At 42.4% G+C, this 23,155-nt stretch overlaps 1 protein-coding gene across 5 annotated transcripts in view; it reads left to right on the forward strand.

Moving 5' to 3' along the window:
• Positions 1–23,155, forward strand: part of lcp1 (lymphocyte cytosolic protein 1 (L-plastin)) — a 70,650-nt gene that overhangs the window by 40,501 nt on the left and 6,994 nt on the right. For all 5 annotated transcript variants that reach the window (XM_078232230.1, XM_078232227.1, XM_078232229.1 and 2 more), the window contains exons 5-14: positions 1,130–1,265; positions 4,371–4,452; positions 4,632–4,797; positions 7,156–7,298; positions 11,103–11,198; positions 12,482–12,677; positions 14,044–14,122; positions 16,336–16,450; positions 19,415–19,548; positions 21,404–21,527. In XM_078232230.1, the coding sequence (XP_078088356.1) occupies positions 1,130–1,265; positions 4,371–4,452; positions 4,632–4,797; positions 7,156–7,298; positions 11,103–11,198; positions 12,482–12,677; positions 14,044–14,122; positions 16,336–16,450; positions 19,415–19,548; positions 21,404–21,527 (1,271 nt within the window). The remainder of the gene's footprint in view (positions 1–1,129; positions 1,266–4,370; positions 4,453–4,631; positions 4,798–7,155; positions 7,299–11,102; positions 11,199–12,481; positions 12,678–14,043; positions 14,123–16,335; positions 16,451–19,414; positions 19,549–21,403; positions 21,528–23,155) is intronic.

A 23,155-nucleotide genomic window follows, 5' to 3' on the forward strand; every position in this document is an offset into this window, starting at 1 on the left:
CAAGTCCATAGCGAGACTTGGCATGGGCAACCCTGTTGCTGGTAAAATACCAACGACAGTAAGAGGAAGGTCTTAGGTGGCCACGATTTAACCACATAAGGGCCTCAATTAGCCCAAGGGCTGGTGGGTCACCCAACACCGACTCTGCCACTGGTAAAGTAGCAGCAGAGACAGACATGGCACTATCCTATCTGATTTTATGCATCATCTCTCCACCTGTCTTTTAGCCTGCTCCTGGGTGGAACATAAAATTCCAGCATTAAAATCATTACGGCACTGAAGGAGGCCATTCAGCCCATTAAGTCTGTGCTAGCTCTCTGTAGAACAATCCAGTCAGTCTCGTTTCTCCCCGTCTATCCCTATACTTATTTCTCTCAAGTACCCACCCCATTTCCTTTTGAAATCATTGATCATCTCTGCTTCCGCCAACCTTGTGGGCAGCGTGTTCCAGGTCATTACCACTCGCTGCGTAAAATAAATTCTACTTCACAGCCGTCTTAATGTTGCTTTTTCCACCTGCTGTGACACTGCAAAAAAAATGGAAAAATTCCCCCCATGTTATTGGCTGACATAATGTCAGCCAGTCCAAAGATGTGTGGGTTAGGTTGATTGGCCAAGCTAAATTGACCCTAGTGTCAGGGGATTAGTACGGTGAATATGTGGGGTTATGGGAATAGGGCCTGGGTGGGATTGTGGTCACCCGATGGGCTGAATGGCCTCCTTCTGCACTGTAGGGATTCTATTATTCTATGACCTTTCTTTGACGCTGCTTTTTCGCGTAGCAGGAACTTGTGTATTGTGACAAGCATTCAAAAGTCTCTGGACCAGTAATCCAGTGGCTCAGGCTAATGCTCTGGGGCCAAGGGTTCAAATCCCCACCACAGCTGAAATTCAAAAGTCTGTCTCTGAATTTTGGTAACAGGAATTTTATGTTCTCAATTATTGATAGGTTAGTTATTGTGTTGCAGTATTTGTGGACTGTACTGTGTCTCATGTACAAGGGGAGGGCTAAAACAAAAGTGATACATTTGAGCAAATGCTGAATATGTTGATTGTTCTGGAAGTCTCCAGCATGTGCCCCTGTTTTCCTTGAGCAAACTATTCACTATTCTCGTCTCGTTTATTGCAGAGGAAGAAAGATATGCTTTTGTTAATTGGATCAACAAGGCTTTGGAGAAGGATCCAGACTGTCAGCAGTTGATTCCTATGGATGCCAACAGTGACACTGAACTTTTTGCTGCTGTTGGGAACGGCATTATCCTTTGGTAAGTAACTCCGCTTTTCCTAACACATTACTGCCAGGTTGCTATGGGTCCAAAACTGTCCGTCACTCCTCCGATTGCACCAAGTGGAATGGGGAATATAATATTTATCCTGTAGCTGGTGAGAGCTTACTCTGATTTGGCAATTCGGGCACTGCCACCAACAGCATCCTTGGCTTTGCCAGATGTGTTGCCCGTGTCACCAGGGAACCACCAGAAGCAGCAAAGTCGATGCCTGGCAATTCTCTGGCATGCCATTGCTGCAGTCCATGTCTGTGCTTTGCAGAAGATTAAACTTAAAAGAAATCAAAAATAATTTAAAATTAACCACAGTAGCACTGAATTATTTTTTAGAACAGGTGAGAACAATCTGCTCAATGAACATTGAAATATCAAATATATTATTTGCAGAATTGTGATTAGATTTGCAAACCCCAGAAAGGCTGTATTGCCCTTGGAAGGGGGGAACAGCGCAGATTCACCATAGGAGCAGGAAGAGGACATTTCTCAAGCCTGTTTCATCTTTCAGCTATGGATTATGGCTGATATGTGACCTAAGTCTATATACCTGTCTTCACCTCATATCCATTAATATCTTAATTACAAAACTCTATCAATCACAGATTTAAAATTAATAATTGATCTGGCATTAATTTGCAGAAGAGGGTTCCAAACTGTAATGGGAATTTGGAATTCGCTGCCCCAAACAGCGGTGGATGCTGGGTCTTAGAAATCTTAGAAACCCTACAGCACAGAGAAAGGCCATTCGGCCCATCGAGTCTGCACCGACCACAATCCCACCCAGACCCTACCCCCATATCCCTACACACTTACCCACTAATCCCTCTAACCTACACATCCCAGGACACTAAGGGCAATTTTAGCATGGCCAATCAACCTAACCCGCACATCTTTGGACTGTGGGAGGAAACCGGAGCACCCGGAGGAAACCCACGCAGACACGAAGAGAATGTGCAAACTCCACACAGACAGTGACCCGAGCCGGGAATCGAACCCAGGTCCCTGGAGCTGTGAAGCAGCAGTGCTAACCACTGTGCTACCGTGCCGCCCATTGAAAGTCCATTGAAAGTTTATTAACTTGGATAGAGGACAGGCTAACCAACAGAAAGCAGAAAGTCGGAAAAATGGATCCTTTTCTCGTTGGCAAGATGTAATTAGTGGGGTGTCACAGGGTTTGTCCTCGGGGGCCCCAACTATTTACAATCTATTTCAATGACTTGGATGCAGGGATGGAAGGTACTATAGCCAGATTTGCAGATGGCACTAAAATAGATGGGATAGTAAGTTTCAATGAGAAAATAAGAAATTTACAATTGGATATGAATGGGCCAAAATTCAGCCGATGGAGTTTAACGTGGATAAATGTGAGGTTATCCATTTTGGTCAGGAAAATAGAAGGCAACTTATTATCTAAATGGAGAGAAACTTCAGAGTGCTTAGGTGTAGCAGGATCTGGGTGTACTCATTGGAACAGGAGTAAGCCAATCAGCCCATCGAGCCTGTTCCACCGAGGTACCAGAGGATTGGAGAATAGCTGACATTGTTCCTCTGTTTAAGAAGGGCAGAAGAGACAATCCGGGAAATTGCAGGCCTCTGAGCCTTGCCTCAGTGGTGGGGAAATTGTTGGAAAAGATTCTTAGGGAATTTAAGAATCTGGAAGAGAATAGGCTTATTAGATAGGCAGCATGGTTTTGTGAAGGGGAGGTCATGTCTTACAAGCTTGATTGAGTTCTTTGAGGAAGTGACAAAAATTGACCAGGTGAGGGCAATGGAAGTTGTATACATGGACTTTAGTAACGCCTTCAATAAGGTTCCTCATGGCAAGCTGGTACAGTAGGTGAAGTCATATGGGATCCAAGGTGAGCTGGTAAAATGGATACAAAACTGGTTTGGGCATAGAAAGCAGAGAGTAGCAGTGGAAGGGTACTTTTCTAACTGGAGGTCTGTGATAAGCGGTGTTCCACAAGGATCAGTGCTGGGTCCTTTTATTGTTTGTAATATATATAAATGGTTTGGAGGAAAATGTAGATGGTCTGATTAGTAAATTTGCAGATGATACAAAAATTGGGGGAGTAGCGGATAGTGAGGAGGATTGTCAGAGGATACAGCAGGATATAAATCAGATGGAGACCTGGGCCGAAAGATGGCAAATGGAATTAACCTGGGCAAGTATGAGCTGATGCGATTTGGAAGGTCTACTGCAGATGGAAAGTATACAGTAAATGGTAGAGACCTTCAAAATATTAGCATACAGAGGGATCTAGGCATGCAGAAAAGTGGAGTTGAGGCCAAGACAAGATAAACGCAGTGGCTACAAGAGCAGGTCAAAGGTTAGGAAAACTGTGGTGAGTAACTTACCTCCTGACTCGCCAAAACCTGTCCACCATCTATAAGGCACAAGTCAGGAGTGTGATGGAATACTCCCCACTTGCCTGGATGAGTGCAGCTCTAACAACACTCAAGCAGCTCGACACCATCCAGGACAAAGCAGCCCGCTTGATTGGCACCACATCCGTAAATATTCACTCTCTTCACCACTGACACTCAGTAGCAGCACTGCGTACTATCTACAAGATGCACTGCAGCAATTCACTAAAGATCCTTAGACAGCACCTTCCAAACCCACAACCTCATCCATCTAGAAAGACAAGGCCAATAGATACATGGGAACACCGCCACCTGCAAGTTCCCCTCCAAGCCACTCACCATCCTGACTTGGAAATATATCACCGTTCCTTCGCAGTCACTGGGTCAAAATCCTGGAATTCTCTCCTTAACGGCATTGTGGGTCAACCCACAGCACATGGACTGCAGTGTTTCAATAAGGCAGCTCACCACCACCAAGGGCAACTCGGGATGGGCAATATACCAGCCTAGCCAGCGACGCCCATGACCCACAATTAATTTTTTTAAAGTCCCTGTTTAATATCTGATTTTTAAAAACATGTCCTTTGTTCTTAGTTGCCTTTGAAAAGGAAGCCTATTGTTCATTTGCTTGTTCATTTTTTTTCCCTTGGTTGCTGAATCTTTGAGTCATGGATATCCATAATTAATCTGACTTCCTGTTTTACTTCTGTTTTAATCTAGTAAAATGATCAATTTGTCGGTGCCTGATACCATTGATGAGAGGACGATTAACAAAAAGAAGCTCACCCCATTCACTATACAGGTAGTGAGATCACCTTGCAAAGGCTGAATTGAATAAAAGTATATTCTCCATTTTAACACCAAGTTGGTGTGCTCATTTCTGATGACCAAATACATTGTTCGCCGCCATAATTCTCTTTGTACTAAGTGTTACATCTACAGATGTTTATCATTGATTCCACTCTTTCTATATTTTTACAGGAAAATTTGAATCTGGCTTTGAATTCTGCCTCAGCAATCGGGTGTCACGTTGTTAATATCGGTGCTGAGGATCTAAAAGAGGGGAAGCCTCACCTTGTGTTGGGCCTCTTGTGGCAAGTTATCAAAATTGGCCTGTTTGCAGACATTGAGCTGAGTAGAAATGAAGGTAGGTGCTGATGTCTGTTAATGGGCAGTTGTCAGACAATCCCCCGTTTTAGGTTTTAGGGTTAATTAAGGCTTGAAGGATAAAGGGTAAGGATTGTTCAGCTCACAAGGGGAAAGTACGTTCTTTTAGAGAACGTCTAGATATGAAAACATAGGAATAGGGTTAGGTTGATTGGCTATGATAAATTGCCCCTTAATGGCGGGGGATTAGGAGGGTAAATATGTGAGGTTATGGGAATAGGACAGGACAAGGGTGGGATTGTTGTCGATGCAGGCTCGATGTGCCAAATGGCCTCCTTCTGCACTGTAGATTCTATGAAGAATAAGCTATTTAGCTTCCTGAGCCTCTTCTGCCATTCAGTTAGATCATGGCTGATCCGCATCTTAACTTCATCTACCTGCCTTGGTTTTGTCTTCCTTTTGTCGAACGTCAGCGTCAGTTTTTTCATTTTCAGTTAACCCACAGTCTCAGCAACTTTTTGTGATGGGGGATGGGAAGAGTTACAGATTCCCATTACCCTTTGTGTGAAGAAGTACTTCCTGATATCACTCCTGAATGACCTAACTCTCCGTTGTCCTGGTCTCTTTCACCAGATGAAATAGTTTCTCTCTCATTACCCTATCAACTCCTTTCAATGTCCTAAACACCTCAATTAGATCACTCTCTTTTATATTCAAGGGATTACAAGCCTAGTCTATGCAACCTGTTCTTGTAATTTAATCCTTTTCACCCCAGTATCATTGTAATGAATCTGTGCTCTACTACTGCATTTGTCCATCGTGACAGATTCTACTAACTTCCCCACAATGGATATTAAGCCAGTTTCCTGGTCCCAAGAATGAATGTTGAAACATTTCTTTTTTTCTTCTTCTCCCTTCAGCCATCGCTGAAAAATCCACCTGTTTCCTTCATCTTCTTGACTTGAGTACAGCCAAGTACCCCAACCTGTATAACATTGTTATCCACGAGCATGTCCGTTACCTATAAATCAGAGTCCAAATTTAATCTGGGTCACCCCAGCATGTACAGGCAGTAGGGGAGGGGAGAGGTGATGGCCTAGTCGTATTATCACGGGACTATTAATCCAGAAACTCAGCTAACGTTCTGGGGACCTGGGCTCGGATCCCACCGCAGCAGATGGTGGAATTTGAATTCAATAAAAAATATCTGGAATTAAAAGTCTACTGATGACCATGAAACCATCGTTGATTGTTAGAAAAACCCATCCGGTTCATTAATGTCCTTTAGGGAAGGAGATCTGCCGTTCTTATCCTGGTCTGGCCTACATGTGACTCCAGAGCAACTAGAAATTGGAATAAATACTGTTAGCCAGCGACGCCCATGTCCCATGAATGAATAAAAGTAAAAGTAGCAGCTTGAGGACACATTTTTCAGGAGGAATTGAATTTGACCTCCATTATCTGTATTGGGATTACTGGGTATCAAATCCACCAAACCCATTTTATGAATTGTTAATTTTGTGATTGCTTGAAACTAGTTTTCATTCAGCAAAAAATAAGTTCATGGCGAAACAGAGTTGTAATTATAATGGTATGTTCTGATACACCATAGAATCTACGTTTTTCTTCTAACTGCTTTTGTCTCCCCTCGGAGCTGGAAGTCTATGCAGTGTAATAATTATTTAAGGTGGAAGTATGTCATTGATTACCCTGTGAGATCACAAATAAGAAAATCGAATGCATCGTTTATGGAATGATCTTTTTGTAAATAAATAACAAAGTTTAACAATAAGAGGAACTCAGTAGAACAGTGATAACTATGAAAGCAGGAGCACAAGTAAAACAGATCTTGCTTGCAGAACATTCTCTTGCAGACTAAAAAACCTTCCAAAACCCACACATGCTCAGATGGGCGGCATGGTGGCATAGTGGTTAGTACTGCTGCCTCACAGCGCCAGGAACCTGGGTTCAATTCCAGTCTTGGGTGACTGTGTGGAGTTTGCACGTTCTCCCCGTGTCTGCATGGGTTTCTTCCGGTGCTCTGGTTTCCTCCCACAGTCCACAGATGTGGTTGGGTGGATTGGCCATGGTAAATGCACGGGATTATGGGCAGAGGGGAGGGTCTGGGTGGAATGCTCTTTCGGAGGGTCAGTGCAGACTCGAAGGGTTGAAAAGCCTCTTTCTGCACTGTAGGGATCATATGGTTCTACCCCTCAACAAATACCAGTAAAATAATTACATAGCAGAAAAAGCTCATAAGAACACTCTGTTCTCAAAATGACACTCTGTAACATACCCTCTCTTCATATTTTGTTGATATCAAAGTACCAGGTGACTTAATGTGTTATTGATAACAGGGAGCCTCCCGTTGTTATTTATCAGAAGCGTTTGTTTGCAGCACTGATTGCCCTACTCCGAGAGGGTGAAGATCTGGAGGACCTAATGAAACTGTCCCCCGAGGAACTGCTGCTACGTTGGGCTAACTACCATCTAGAAGGCGCCGGCTGCAAAAAAGTTAATAACTTCAGCACTGATATCAAGGTACAAGTGATGAGTTCAGAAGAAAATTGTTTAGTTGTTTTTTGTCTCTCACACTCTAGGAGAGAAACTGTTACAATGCGGCTTTACGGTCTGTGCTGTTTGAAATTAACCGGAATATAATCTAACCAAATATTTTATCGAAGTTTGTGGCTGCTTGTGTTATTTCATAGAATCATGCTTCATATGATTTTTACAAGGCTGCAATTCAAGTACCTTAATAGTGTAAGGAAACGTTTGAGAATTTTCCATTCAGTTCCTAATGCATATGAGTCCACTCTGAACTTCACACACTTTTTTTGTTTGTTCTAATTTGTTCTTGGGATGTGACTGACATTGGCAAGGCCATATTTATTTCCAATCCCATATTACCCTGGAGCAATGATTGTGGATCTGCATTTTGAACTGATGCAGGACTTGTAGTGATGGTGATCCCACAATGGTGTTAGGTAGGGAATTCACTACACAGGCCGACTTTGCTTGGCCTCTGTTGCAAGATGAGTAGAGTACAAGAATAAAGACGTCTTACTATAATGAAAGAGCTTTGATGAGACTATACCAAGAGTACTGTGTGCAGTTTTGGTATCCTTTCCAAAGGGAGGATATACTTGCCGTACAGGAAGTGCAAGAAATATTCACCAGACTAATCTCTGGGGTGGTGGGATTGTCCTACGAAGAGAGATAGAGGAGACAGGGCATTCTCTAGGGTTAAGAAGAATGAGAGGCGATCTAATTGAACCTTACAAAATTCTTAAAAGACTTGACAGTGTAGATACAGGAAGGATGTTTCCATTGACTGGGGAATCTAGAACCAGGGGACACAGTCTCAGAGTAAGTATGGTGGTGAGTCTTTGGAATTCTCTACCCCAGAGGGCTGAGCCATTGCGGGGGGGGGGATTTTCCGGCTGAGCTCGCCCCAAAACTGTAAAGTCCTGCCTAAGGTCAACGACCTTTCCATGGTCTGCCCCATGCCCGCCACAATTCCTGTGACAGGCGGAACGGGAAAATTCGCCCCATTGAGTAAGTTCAAGACAAAGATTGATAGATTTCTAGTTATTAAAGACATCAACGGATATGGGAATAGTACGGGAACATGAGATTCAGGTAAAAGATCAGCCGTAATGTAGCGGAATGGCAGAGGAGGCTCCAAGGGGGAAAATGGCCTACTCTTGTCCTTATGTACCGATGGAGGCTGACTGGTGCAGGACATTTATCATCAGTACATAGTGCTTATTCTTCAATTCATTAGTAATAAGCCACAATGCTGGGAAGAATAGGATAGCTTTTGCTCTGCACTTGGTCTGTACTATACCAAACCTTTTGAACACTTGGTGCTGTCACTAGTTGCAAAAGAGAAACTCATCCTGAACCTTTGTAATGATATTCTAACAGTTCTCGAAAGAAACAATTCGATTGCTTGCTACTTTTATGTAATATTTTCTTCTAAATTCTTGGGTGGGAAAACAAGGAAATTGCATAAGTAGAGCAACTTTCACATCCTCAAATACATCCCAAAATGTTCACAACCAATGAATTATTTTGTAATGTAGGCAAACATGATAGAGAATTTGTATAAAACATCACCAAGAGTGATTGACCAAATCATCTTTTTTATGATGTTGGTTCACATGTAGCGTTTCACATTACCTTTTCAAGATGACCTCACAGAATTGTTACGGTGCAGAAGGAGACCGTTTGGCGCTCCAAACGAGCATCATAACTTAGTGCCTTTTCCTCGTACCCCTGTACAGTGTTTCTATTCAAATAATCATCTAATGACCTCTTGAATGACTCAATCGAACCTGCCTCCACCACACTTCCAGGCAGTGCATTCCAGAGCTGTCATGGACTTGTGAGATCAGTTGAGGCCTGAATTCCTATGGATGAAAGGGCCTATGAAAGATGGTGTACTCCCTCAATCCCCCATTCTGTGGTATAACCACACTGAAGCATCAGGGTGCTACAAAAATTCATGAGTGGACTTTTGTAGAAAATGTCTGTAAAAGTAATATATTTCCTATTTTTTTAAACTAGTCATCAATAGAAGAAACTGAAGTAAGTCTGATCACTGTAAACCCGAGTACTACCTGTAGTTCCCTAATGTCTTCCCTCTAAATGTTGTATGAAATTGTCCAAGGTACATGTACAATTGACCAACCCTAATGCTACTGCTAAAATGATTTCCCAGATGTGGTACTATAGGGTAAATGGTATGTTAGAACTCCTAGTGTGGAGCCTTGTTCAAAGGGAGTGCTGATGACTGAATCGAGCATGGAGATGGAGTACTACGTCTGATTCACTACTCTCCCCGTTTTAATCAATGGGGAATCAAGAGGTTACAAATTGACCTCGGTGCCTGATTATCCAATCTGCAAACACTCCTCCTGCCATCGAGTGAGGCTCCACTCCAGGAGATGTAGAATTTGCCCCTGACCATTGTACATGCATCAGTGTAAAACATGCATCAGTGTAAAACAGATATTAGGAACATCCTCTTCACTCAATGTCCAGAATTCACTGCTAGCACATGTCATAAAGACTAAATAATTAAGCATGTACATAAAATAGTTGGATGCTGAGGTGGAAGAATTGGGAGCATTGAGCTTTCATGGGCTGAATGGACTTTTTCCAATCCTTATTTTTTCTTGTATTATTGCATAAACCTGTTCTGATAGGTAGTAAAGCACATGGGTTATTAGATACAGCAATAATGGTGTGGAGCCTGAACTCATAGCCTTTGACTCAAGAAGCGAGATTACCACCAGCAAGACAAATTTACCTTTGACCAGGATATAATTTTCTTTTTAAGTTGAACATCCAATTAAAATAGGAGAAGAATGTCAACAATATAAAGGGAATTGTTACAAAAAAGCAGTCGTTAAAGACCAGAAAGCTGAAGTAGTTTTTCGTTATTCATCTTTGGGATGTGGGCATCGCTGGCAAGACCAGTTTTCAGTGCCTATCCCTAGTTGCCCTGAGAAGGTCATGATGGACCCTCTTCTCGAACCCCTGAAAGCAATTTAATACAACAGAATGGTTAACTACACCCACTTCACACATGGGTCAGCTACATTAGTGTGGGACTGGAGATATATAGGTAATTCCCGGGTAAGGTTCCCTTTCCTCAAGGATTGGTGAACCAATTGAGGTTTGCTGACTCTTGGCAGCTTCGTGCTCAGCCTTACCGACACTAACCTTCGATTGGAAAAAGGATTTCAAATTCTCAAACTGCCATGGTGGCAGTGAACTCGTATTCATGGGAATATTAGTTCAGTATCATCACCATGCTGCCATAGCTTCATTAAAGTATAAATTCTCTGCATTGCCAAGTATTAGAGAAGGCGATGACAACATAATTGGAGCATATTTACCGCGTCTTTACTGTTGTTCTGTAGCTTGCAGTGATGGTCCCTTGAATGCTTTCCCCTCGATGTGTCTCCCTTGAATGTTAAATCCTGTCCCGTTTTACTTTCCTCTACTCTTTGTCTGTTTGAATTCTTAATGCTGCCCCCATGGATGTCTCGTATTTCTGGACTGTTGTCATATGGGTGAACTCAAAAGCTGACTGACTTCTGTAACTTGATGAAGGTATCTGTTCAAACTGTTTTTAGTGTATTGGATTAAGGTGGGTTTAATGTGCCGAGTGATAATGTATTTGATTCCATTTATCCCCTATCTTGTTGCATGCGGAATTTAGCCTTTCGGAGTAAACGAGAAGTCTTAAGTAATAGCAGCATTCCCTCAGTGTGATTTACCCATTTTTATAATGAATGTACCAGTCTCTAACCTTCTTCACCAATCCCGCAGGATTCGAAAGCTTACTTCCACCTTCTCAATCAAATTGCACCAAAAGGCGAAGAAGAGGGACAAGCTCCAATTCCAGTTGATATGTCCGGTATTCATGTAAGTACTAAAACTTCCCATGACCTGTCTGTACAATGCATTTTGTCATGCCTCACTTCTCTAAAATAGTAAAAATGACATTTAGTTTGCTCAAAGATTGGTTCCAACTGTTAAAAGAGGAAGAAATAAAGGTTAACAGGAAATTTAACTCACTGGTTAACTGTTTTGACATACCTTACCTGATACCCTGGTTAAGCGTTTAATATTCCCTGTATACGACACTGGTTAAGGCTTTAACATTCTCTGTATAACAAACTGGTTAAGGCTTGGACATTTTCAAAATAACATACTAGTTAACTCATTTCAAATCATCTTACTGACTAAATAAGTTTAATTCCTGTGCATTAGTTAATGGGTTAATTGATTAGAAGTTCACAGGAATTTAATTCCTCTGTATAAGACACTGATTAATGAGTTCAACTTTCCCTGTGTAACACTGGCTAAGGTTTAACTTACCCATGCAACAATTGGTTAATGGGTATGGTTGCAAGTTATAACAGAAGGTGTGTAACAGTAGTAAATGGGTTAATTCTTCTGTGTAACATGGGTTAACAGTTTTGATTAGAAGCTCCTGTTTTTGTTATTTTTTAAACATTTAAATGAATTAACGACTGCATCAAGTACGGTGAAGAATGAACCAGGGTGACATTGAGGTGAAGGCAATGGCCTAGTGGTATTATCGCTAAACTATTAATCCAGAAACTCAGCTAATGTTGAGCCGGGTTTGAATCCTGCCACAGCAGATGGTGGAATTTGAATTCAATAAAAAAATATTAAATATTTGATGACCATGAAACCATTGTCGATTGCTGGAAAAACCTATCTGGTGAACCAATGTCCTTTAGGGAAGGAAATCTGCTGTCCTTACCTGGTCTGGCCTACCTGTGACTCCAGAACCACAGCAATGTGGTTGACTCTCAACTGCCTTCAGGCAACTAGGGATGGGCAATAAATGCTGGCCAGCCAGCGACGCCCATGTCCCACAAATAAAACAAATTGTCAGCCGAACTTTGGTGGAAGATCTACAGAAATCTCAGAGGAACAACAAAGTGATGGCAGGAGATCCCTCACAGAAATTCAGTTGTGTAGCATCACCATGTTTCATAATTCAGGGCAGATACCAACTGTGTAAGGGGATGATTTGCGGGGGCTGGAATTGCTGGGTGCTGAGGCTATATTTGCATTATATTGAGTGTATGAGAGAATATTAAAAGATTTTAGCCTGATTTTATGCTTTAACCACATTTGATGGTAAATCACAAATACTTCAATTACTCATGCAGGAAAATGACGACCTGAAACGGGCAGAGTCAATGCTTCAGCAAGCCGACAAGCTTGGCTGCAGACAGTTTGTCACAGCAACAGATGTCGTTCGTGGAAACCCTAAGCTAAACTTGGCCTTTGTTGCGAATCTTTTCAACAAGTATCCAGCGCTTCGGAAACCCGAGAACCAGGACATTGACTGGAGTCTCCTAGAGGGTAAGCTTCTGAGAAAATTAAAATGTCTGAGTGTGTAAAATCCCTGTGCCCTACGAGCAAAATGATTAGTTGAGTCTGAGCTCCCATCAATAAATACCTACTCCTCCTCTGGTACGAGTTATAGCCCGTTGTTGCCGGACAAACCCGAATCTCAGGTAAATGTCCGAGAATCGGCACTGCATGCTGCAGTCACAAACCTCTGCTCACTTTGGGTGAGGCTCCTCACTGCAATTATGGCGATGGATAAATTTACTCGCGTGCTAATTCAGCAACCAAGAGACCAGACTGTTGGTGGAGGTGCAGTAATCTTATTGCTCTCAGAGGGTCATTGCACAAAGGAATGCAATTTTTCAAAATTTGTTCTGGTAAATTGATGTAAATATAGCCCACAAAAACTATCTTGGTTGCCGATGGAGTATTCTGCATTCCCGGTTTAGGAAACACAGAAACATGGAAAATAGGAGGAACCCCTCGAGCTTTCTCCATCATTCAATGTTATCATCCAGAAGGAAAACACAGTAAAACAGGGAAATAAGAATACTGGTCTGAGCTGGTTTTTTCTTCTGGGATGGTTGATCCTCTATCTCAACGCAATACTCACACACCCTCCCTATCCCACTTGACACCTGTTGTGTCTAGAAATCTATCTATTTTCTTCTTAAATATATTCAATGGCAAGAATATAAAAACTCTGAAAATATACAAGCTGAGGATGTCATGAGAAATGGGGAGATGTGAGGGGGGGGAGCATGGGTGATGGTGGTGGTTACTGATATAAAGACAGACTTGAGTTAACACAGCTCATTTCACTTGGTTAAGACGTGACCTGATTCTATCTACCACGGTTATTTCCCACTCGTTTGGTCTAATATTCCTTTGTAGTTCCTTGTTAATAAATTTAAATGACAACAGTTTCCTTCATCCAATTGATTAATAATTGCGGTGAAATATGCCCTCGAACCCCAGGGAACAACACTTGTCACATCTCTGCTAATCAGCATGACTGTAATGAATGGCGGAGCAGGCTCGAGGCACTGCATGGTCTACTCCTGCTCCTATTTTCTCATCATCTTATACAGTCAAAATAGAACCCTTACACTCTATCTTCAACCTCCCAACCATAAGGTTATCACCAATTCCATATGCATTGATCTTTGCTAATATCTTATGTGGAACCACATCAACTGCCTGATCGTATGGACAAAATTCATATACAGTTCCTTATCCATTGTCTTTCTTTAATTCTGACCTTATGATTGTGGCTGATAAGTTTATGTGATTCAGGAATTAATTATACTGCCTGCCTCTTTTTTGACAACTTTCTGCGAATCATTCAGACAAATTGATCATTTTTCTAAACTTGTAGGTGAAACGAGAGAGGAAAGAACATTCAGAAATTGGATGAATTCACTGGGTGTGACTCCTCGTGTGAATCATTTGTACAGGTGAGGTAACTGAAAGAATAATCCCAAGTTATACCCAGGTAAAACTACTCCATTCTGCAGTGCCAATCTGGCAGAACACTAATCTCCTAGGTGAGTACCGAGGCACATGCATCAATCACAAGAACAATGTTTTAGCAGTCCAGCTCAGTCACATGTGAATAAGCTATCTACACTTTAATATTTTGCAAGTATCACTACACAACCAATTGCAGCGTCTTCCATTCTGGGAACAATGAGGCACACTTCATTATAAAATGTTCCCACACAATTTCAGGACATTTCACACCTTGGCAGCCTTCTCTCTGATAAGACCACCATTGACGAGGAGATCCAACTCCAGATTAACTGCACCAGCTCAGTCTTCCATAAACTACAGCAGCAAATATTTGACGACAAAGCTCTCTGCAAGTCAACAGAAGGGATGGCTCTGGACAGTACTCATGATGTGGACACCCCCACTGCACCCATAGTGTGGACAGTGTCCCACTCTTTCTCCACCGTTTGAACCACCACTGCATCCCCTGCCCCACTCCTGTGGCCCCTAGCCCCATAGCATGTACATGACCCCCATTTGATTTGCCTTTGAGCTGTTGAGTTGTTCCAGCAATAATTTTGAAATTGAGTGCACTACCACAGTGTAGAAACCACAGCCGCCAATTAGCTCCCACAACCAGCAATGTGATAATGATCAGATAAACTGTTCTTTGTTACATTGGTTGAGGGATAAATATTGGTCGGGATACAGGGGAGAACTCCCTTACTCTTCTTTGAAATAGTGCCATACATCCATCTCAGAGACAACACTTCCAACAATGCCTGGATTATATGCTTATATCACTACACAGGGACTTGAACCCAGAACCTTCTGAGTCAGAGGCGTGCAGGCTACCACCCAGCCACAGTGAAGAGCTCAAAATCAGTCACTGACTGAATAGTGGTTTTCCATTGAAGTTCATGAAGGTTATGAATGTCCTGTGTGGATCATTAATCTCTGACTACTAACAGCACATTAAGTAAATTGCATTTAATATTAATGCTGTTTGAAGCATAAGTAAATCAAGAAATCTTTACATGACTGTACTGTTTACAATTGAGGTGGAAGCATAAATTAATTCTTAAATTCGTAGTTTGCCTTATGAGACTGTACTTCTGTTGTATCACCATTAGATGGTACCAACATGCTGCTTGAATCAAATTCTTCTTCTCCACAGTCACAATTGTTGAACATTTGCAATTAGTATATGAATCAGATTTTAGGATATATGCTTAATCACACGGCTAATTACAAAATAAACAGTACTGATTTACAATGGCAGACTCTTAAATTATTAATCCAAAAATACTGTTAACCTATCAATGAATGCTGGGGCAAATGGTGAATAGATGTCGAGCAGTATGGTGGCACATTGGCTAGCACTGCTGCCTCACAGCGCCAAAGACCCGGGTTCAATTCCAGCCTCAGGTGATTGTCTGTGTGAAGTTTGCCCGTTCTTCCTGGATCTGCGTGGGATGTGCAGGTTAGGTGGATTGGCCAGGCTAAAGTGCCCCTTAAGTGTCCCAGGATGTGTAGGTTACGGGGAATAGCGGGGTAAATACATGGGGTTACAATATGCGGTGGTGGTGGGCTTGGATAAGATGCTATGTTGGAGAGTCGGTGCAGGCTCAATGGGCTGAATGGCCTCTTTCTCCACTGTGGGGATTCTATGATATCTTCCCTATCTGCTAAATCCATGTAAAATGTTGCAGATTTAGTCCATTAAAATTTTGGCTGGAAGGTCAATCTACCCATACAGCCAGTCTAAGTTTATAAAAGGCAGGATGTCATTTGGGTATTTTGAAAGTTGCACGTTTTTCTTTGCTCTTGGATTTACTATTTATTAAAAAAAACGTAATTATTGACAGTCCATTTGCCAGTTTGGAATTATTGGAAGAACACTGTGAGCTGTGGCATGCTGTTTCTGTGATCCCAACTATTGTTCCTATATCAGTTTAATGTGGCTTTTATTCTTTCAAATGGCAATCAACCTTTGAATTTCATCTATTCCCTGTTTTAAAACCCGCACCGGTCTCTGAATGTACAGTTACACATTCTGATTGGACCCAGATCCAGACCTGCCTGAGCTGTTCTGAATGCACAGTTCGCTATTTGATCATATTTTTCCCATACTATCCTGTGGAAATGATTTAATACTCCATAAACCGTTTTGTTGCAGTGACCTGGAGGATGCCTTGGTGATTCTGCAGCTCTATGAAAAGATCAAGGTTCCAGTGGACTGGAGTCGGGTGAACAAACCACCTTATCCTAAACTGGGCGCTAACATGAAGAAAGTGAGTTTTGAATGAAAGATTCTAATCCCTGGCAAGATATATCAGAACTTTGTGAAGACCGACAGCAATCATGTCAACAAAATTCTGATATTCTGACAACTTAATGGCTTGCTGTAAACTGTGGTCATCTGAGATCCTTGATGCCTCCAGATCCTCGAGGGTCTCTGCGCATGCTCCTTTTGTAGTTCTGAGATTCCTTCATGTACAGCAAGAGGCTTTAGATACTTGCTACTCTTTAAAGTAGGAATTAGAGCACTTTGGATGATCATAAATAGACAAGTATGAAAAATGTCTGCTGTTGCAAAACCCATAGGTGTGGAAAGGCTCTTGAAGGAAATAAACCTGCACAGCTGCAGGGTTGGAGAGGGGGCATGAGACTGACTGGATTGCTCTACAAAGAGTTGGCATGGACTCAATGGACTGAATGGCCGTAATAATGACTGATAGTAAGCCACACTAAAAGACTTTGGTCAAAATACAGTTCAAAATCACAGAACAGACAAAACAAACCCTCAATGAAATAAAAACAGGAATGCAATGCTGGGAACTGGAGAATGGGTGAAAATTGGGATATATATGTAACTATGTTCCCTTACAGGGAAATAGTTCCTTGGTTTTCCTGCGAAATGATGGTGAGGCATTCTGTTGTCTGGTCCCAGTCCTTGGAGCTGAATACTAAATTAAAATTGAGAATACTTGACTGCCAATCTATATGATTGCAATGTCAGCCAGTCTCCCAGAATCTATCGCAGAGGTTTCTTGGTCCATTGGTTCTAGGTGTATGAGCTCTGGGTGAACTCCTGTCCAGCCATCCTTGAAAGTGTACACTTTGGGGTTGTCTGATGACTCACTCAGTGCTCCACAACATGTTTGAAGTGGAATATATTTTTAAGGCATTCTAATTGATTTCTTGAACAATGAATGGCAGGCAATCACTGTTCATATCCCCTCACCTACCAACAAAAATTTTAGGAAACTAATTCTCCCAAAGTTTTATCTCAAGACCAGATTTCCCTCCAGATCTACAACCCATTTATAGTTGGTGAGTGTGCTTTTTCTTTTCCAACACTATATGAGGGATATCAAATGTCACAGCGCAGAATTAGACCATTCAGCCTATCAAGTCTATACTGTCCCTTACCCCACTTGAATCAACTAATCTAGTCCCACTCTCAGGCTTACTCTCTATTCTTTATATCTCTCCTTTTTTGAGCAACTACTTAGTTCCCTTTTAAAAGGATTGATGAAATCTGCTTTTACTGTCTGTGCCCAAGAACTGCAAACTTGAACCACTCTCTAAGGAAAGAAATGTAGAAATTCATAGTCATACAGCACAGGGGAGGCCATTTTGATTACCGTCCCTGTGCCAGCTCTTTGGAAAGGGCTATTCAATTAATGCTGCTCTTTCCCAATAGCCCTGTCATTTTCCTTTTTGCTTTTCAAGTACATATCTAATTTCCTTTTAAAGGTTAGTAATTAATCAACTTCCACCACCCTTTGTATCATTTTGTATTTTATAACTTCTCATTTAATTCTGAAAAATAATCCGTACGTTTGTTCGATGTTGTTAAAACAATGGACTCCTCAACATGATCCAAAATTAACCCAGATGACAGTGTATTAGAATGGGGCTCCAGAATTGCCTACTGTGTCTTTTTTTCTATTCATTCATGGGACATGGGCGTTGCTGGCTGGCCAGCATTTATTACCCATTCCTAGTTGCCTGAGGGCAGTTGAGAGTCAACCACATCTGTGGTTCTGGATTCACATGCAGGCCTGACCAGATAAGGACGGCAGATTTCCTTTCCTAAAGGACATTAATGAACCAGATGGGTTTTTCCGACAATTGGCAATGGTTTCATGGTCATCAGTAGATCCTTAATTCCAGATTTATTTTATTGTATTCAAATTCCACCACCTGCCATGGTGGGATTCGAATCTGGTTCCCCAGAACATTAGCTGAGTTTCTGGATTAATAGTCGAGCGATAATACCACTAGGCCATCGCCTCCCCTTAAATGTAGCTCCATTTGTGGAGTCTTCTGGCATGATGATGCTGAGAGAACAAGTTCGAGGCCTCTATATATACACACACCAGTGCCACCAGGGAGGCGACTGGACAGCCAACTCGATACCCAACAGTAGGTGCATGACATTGGTGAGCAACACCCGCCCACCCCAGCAGATTGACATCTCTGAACTGTGCAGTACAGAATAATGAAGCTCAATCCAGAGCATCTTGGAGGAGGGGAGATGTCGGGGATTGAGTTCAAGACTGCGAATCAGTCTTTCATTTTTTTGAATAGGTTTTTTTCTGGTGAATTATGCCATTAACAATATTCTATATTGCTGGTGAGATTTGTTCATTGAGTTGAAATGAGCACAAATGAGACTGGGATTGAAACCCAGGCCATATGAAACTGTACTACTAGAGCCAACAGGTGTCTAGATCGCTTTTAGTTGAACTAAATGGTCATTATTATTTTTATATGTTACTGGTAATGAGATAAACTAGAGTTGTTAATGTTATGGATACGTGAGGGTTTAATTTAAAACTGCCCTGATCTCTCTTCTCACCACCTGTCCTTGAACAGAAAGGTGATTTTGATTTCCCCCATTAGAAGTGGCAGCATATTTTCCTCATCCCTTCAGTTTTGGAGTGATTCACTTCTCGAATGTAAAGTGGTCTTTGTGCACTTCCTCAGAATTTGATTTCTGCAGTTATAAGGGGCATCCATGTATCTTTAGTGATAACAAGATTGCTGTAATTTTCCGAAGGCTAGAATTTCCTTTTGTGTGAGTCGTAACCAGTCATGGCTTCAGTTAGTGTAAAGCCTTTGTCCAATATATATATTTTTTTTTGTTTGAAATCATTTTATAAAGTAGCCAGGATAATATATATTTATGTATTTTATTTTATGTCGTCTTGGCATAACATTAACATGTAGCTTTTATTACCCAAAAGCTGGAAAACTGTAACTATGCAGTTGATCTGGGAAAGCAAAAAGCCAAGTTTTCACTCGTTGGGATTGCAGGTCAAGATCTGAATGAGGGCAAACACATGCCAACTTTAGCCTTGATGTGGCAGTTAATGAGGAGGTAAGATTGATAAAAATAGACATTGATGGCACTAAGTGAGGTCTATCTGACGAATGTTGGAAATATGGACAGTTTGTTATAATCTTGCCGGTTTCTACCTTCTACATTTGAACATAAATTAATCTCTAGTTTGAATATTGCTGAAAAGAGACATGTTGCTGAAACATCTTGTCTTGCACTCATCAGAACAAATGCAAGAATGCCAAATTTTAAATAATCATACTAACTTGTACTAAAGGAGAAAAGGGGGGAATTTTCATGGCCGGTTCACACCGGTGGGATTCTCTGGTCCCGCTGGCAGTGCACCCCCTCTTGTGGGTTTTGTGGCAGTGGGGGGGGTTGATAACAATGGGAAATCCCATTGACAGCGGTGGGACCAGAGAATCCCGCCGCCAGCGAACCGCCTCCCACTGTCGAGAAATACGCGGCTGGGAGGTCGGGAATTCCCCCAAGAGTGCAGATTGCTTGGCAAATTGGCTCTGATTGGACGAGGCGTTGCCATGAAGAAAACAACAGGGAACTATAAGGCTCCTGAAGCTTCCGGGTAATTCAGAAAAGGTGCAAGGCTTGAACATGTTCCTTTTGTTAGCAGAGAATGGATCCCTGCCTATGAATGTATGTCGCTTCTAGCAAGTGAAAATAAGTCGTGCCAAAAGCTCAACTGATTATCTTCAATTGGTTGTTAGTGTAGCTGTTACTCAGGATTGTTCAGCAAGTGCTACCCAATCATGGAATCAATTTAACAGCAGATGTTTTGTTTTGGATTTTGCAAACATGGGCACAGCCGGAGGAGCATGGTGCTTGATTTTATCAGTCAGTCGGTGGGATGTACAGCTCGCTGTACCTGGCAAAGCACTGGCACTGGGTTTGTTCAGCAGAATCCAGCCCATTTAATTAGTTCCACTTACCTTGCTTTATCCCCACATCCCTGCAAACCTTTCCTCTTCAAATGCCTGTTTCAATTTTGAATTTCCCCAAGTTTGAGATCTTCAGTGAGGTGGGTGGGTGACTGAAGCCTGTGTGAAACAGGTCAGGTCTGTCACTCTGTGAACCTTGAGGGAGGCTTGCTGTGGAGTCAGGAACTAGTGAATCTGCTTCCACCTTCCTTTCAGGCGATGCATCCCCGCTCAAGATAACACTTTTTATCATGCTTTACTTTGAAACAATTTTCATCAAGTGTATTTAAAATTAAAAGTATTTCCAGCAATACTCCCACAGTCCAAAGATGTGCGGGTTAGGTGTATTGACCATGCTAAATTGATCCTTAATGTCAGGGGAACCAGCAGGGTAAAATATGTGGATTTACGGGGATAGGGCCTGGACCTGTCGGTGCAGGCTCGATGGGCTGAATGGCTTCCTTCTGCCCGGCGAGCGCAGTCGGGAGAGCATGAGACTCTTAATTTCAGGGTCATGGTTTTGGGCCCAATGTTGGGCGCCATTGTTTTTTGGGTGGCACGGTGGCACAGTGGTTAGCACTGCTGCCTCACAGCACCAGGGACCTGGTTTCAATTCTGGCTTCAGGTCACTGTCTGTGTGGTGTTTGCACGTTCTCCCCAGGTCTGTGTGGGTTTCCTCCAGGTGCTCCGGTTTCCTCCTAAGATGTGTGGGTTAGGTTGATTGGCCACGCTAAATTGCCCCTTAGTGTCAGGGGGATTAGCAGGGTAAATTTGTGGGGTTACGGGAATAGGGCCTGGGTGGAATTGTGGTCACTACAGACTCAATGGGCCTTCTGTACTGTAGGGATTCTATGATACTATAGTCCAGGCACTATTCTTTTAACTCCTGACACTGCACTGATGGCAGCGATGATGTCTCTTCTCACAGATCAAAGTAATACTGTTTTTGTTGCTCCTAGGTATACATTGAACATGCTGGAGGATATTGGTGATGGAGAAAAGGTTAATGACGATATCATTATAAACTGGGTTAATCAGACTATATCGGACTCGGGGAAAAGTTCCTCTGTTTCAAGCTTCAAGGTAATTACTTTCCAGCTGTTTTACTTGTTGATCTCCTGTGGCATTGCTCGAAGAGAGATTTTTTAAAATTTAAAACTACCTACACCTGCTTACCCAAATAGGATTCCCCTCACCTGCATAGAAAAGCTATAAATTATAGTTAGAAATAAAATGGAGCATACATATTAGACAAATGTGTCATGTTTTATTTTGTACATTTATGTGTACCACTTATAGAACATAGAACAGTACAGCACAGAACAGGCCCTTCGGCCCACGTTGTTGTGCCGAGCTTAGTCTGAAACCCAGATCAAGCTATTTCCTCCCTATCATCCCGAAGTACTCCATGTGCCTATCCAATAGCTTCTTAAATGTTCCTAAAGTGTCTGACTCCACTATCACTGCAGGCAGTCCATTCCACACCCCAACCACTCTGAGTAAAAAACCTACCTCGGACATCCTTCCTATATCTCCCACCATGAACCCTATAGTTATGCCCCCTAGTTACCACTCCGTTCACCCGAGGAAATAGTCTTTGAACGTTCACTCTATCTATCCCCCTCATCATCTTATAAACCTCTATCAAGTCTCCTCTCAACCTCCTCCGCTCCAAAGAGAAAAGCCCAAGTTCCCTCAACCTTTCCTCATAAGACCTACCCTCCAAACCAGGCAGCATCCTGGCAAATCTCCTTTGCACTCTTTCCAGTGTCTCCACATCCTTCTTATAGTGAGGTGACCAGAACTGCACACAATATTCCAAATGTGGTCTCACCAAGGTCCTGTACAGTTGCAGCATAACCCCACGGCTCTTAAACTCAAACGCCCTGTTAATGAATGCCAACACACTATAGGCCTTCTTCACGGCTCTATCCACTTGAGTGGCAACCTTCAGAGATCTATGGATATGAACCCCAAGATCTTTCTGTTCCTCCACATTCTTCAGAACCCTACCTTTGACCCTGTAATCCACATTTAAATTTGTCCTACCTATACATACCTAAATCTCTGATCTTCCCATCAAACACTTGTACAGTAACTGTGCTGACATTTCCTCACTGTTACAGAGGTCAGCTTTAGTTTCACAGCCAGCCCCCCTATTCATGAGTTTTGTTTAATGGTCTGACCGTTTCCTGGCTGGCACAGTGTCTGTGAGTGAGAGATGAGGTGGGACACAAAGCAGAGTCTATTTAGTCAGCAAACAGCCTATTTTGACAGTGAGTATGAACTACAAAGGGGTCTACTTAAAGAGTCTCGACAGCAAGTCTATTTACTTAATAGAGTCCATTAAATTGTTGCACAAATATTGGCAAACAGGACCCATGACTGAAACTAGGTGTCCCATGTTGAGACTAAGTGAAGTTGAGGTGGCTGCCTCCAACCAGAATGGTGGGATCCTGCGCCAGATGGTGCGCTTGAAACTTCATTACTTATGCATGGGTCAGTTCCCCTTTGACTTTCCTGGCAGCTGATTTGTCATCTCCCCCTCCCCAGCTGGCAGATTCAAAGGTCCCGGCACCATATTTAAACATCAGTCCAGCAGACTCGTATCACTCTCTCCAGCTCACCCGTCTTCACCAGGTCACCCCTGTATCCCCCAACCCCAGGCACAGTACTGAACATGAGATGGTGACACAGGAGGGCCCAAGGGT

Source organism: Mustelus asterias, chromosome 17 (genome assembly GCF_964213995.1).
Source record: "Mustelus asterias chromosome 17, sMusAst1.hap1.1, whole genome shotgun sequence".
NCBI classification, from domain to species: Eukaryota; Metazoa; Chordata; class Chondrichthyes; order Carcharhiniformes; family Triakidae; genus Mustelus; species Mustelus asterias.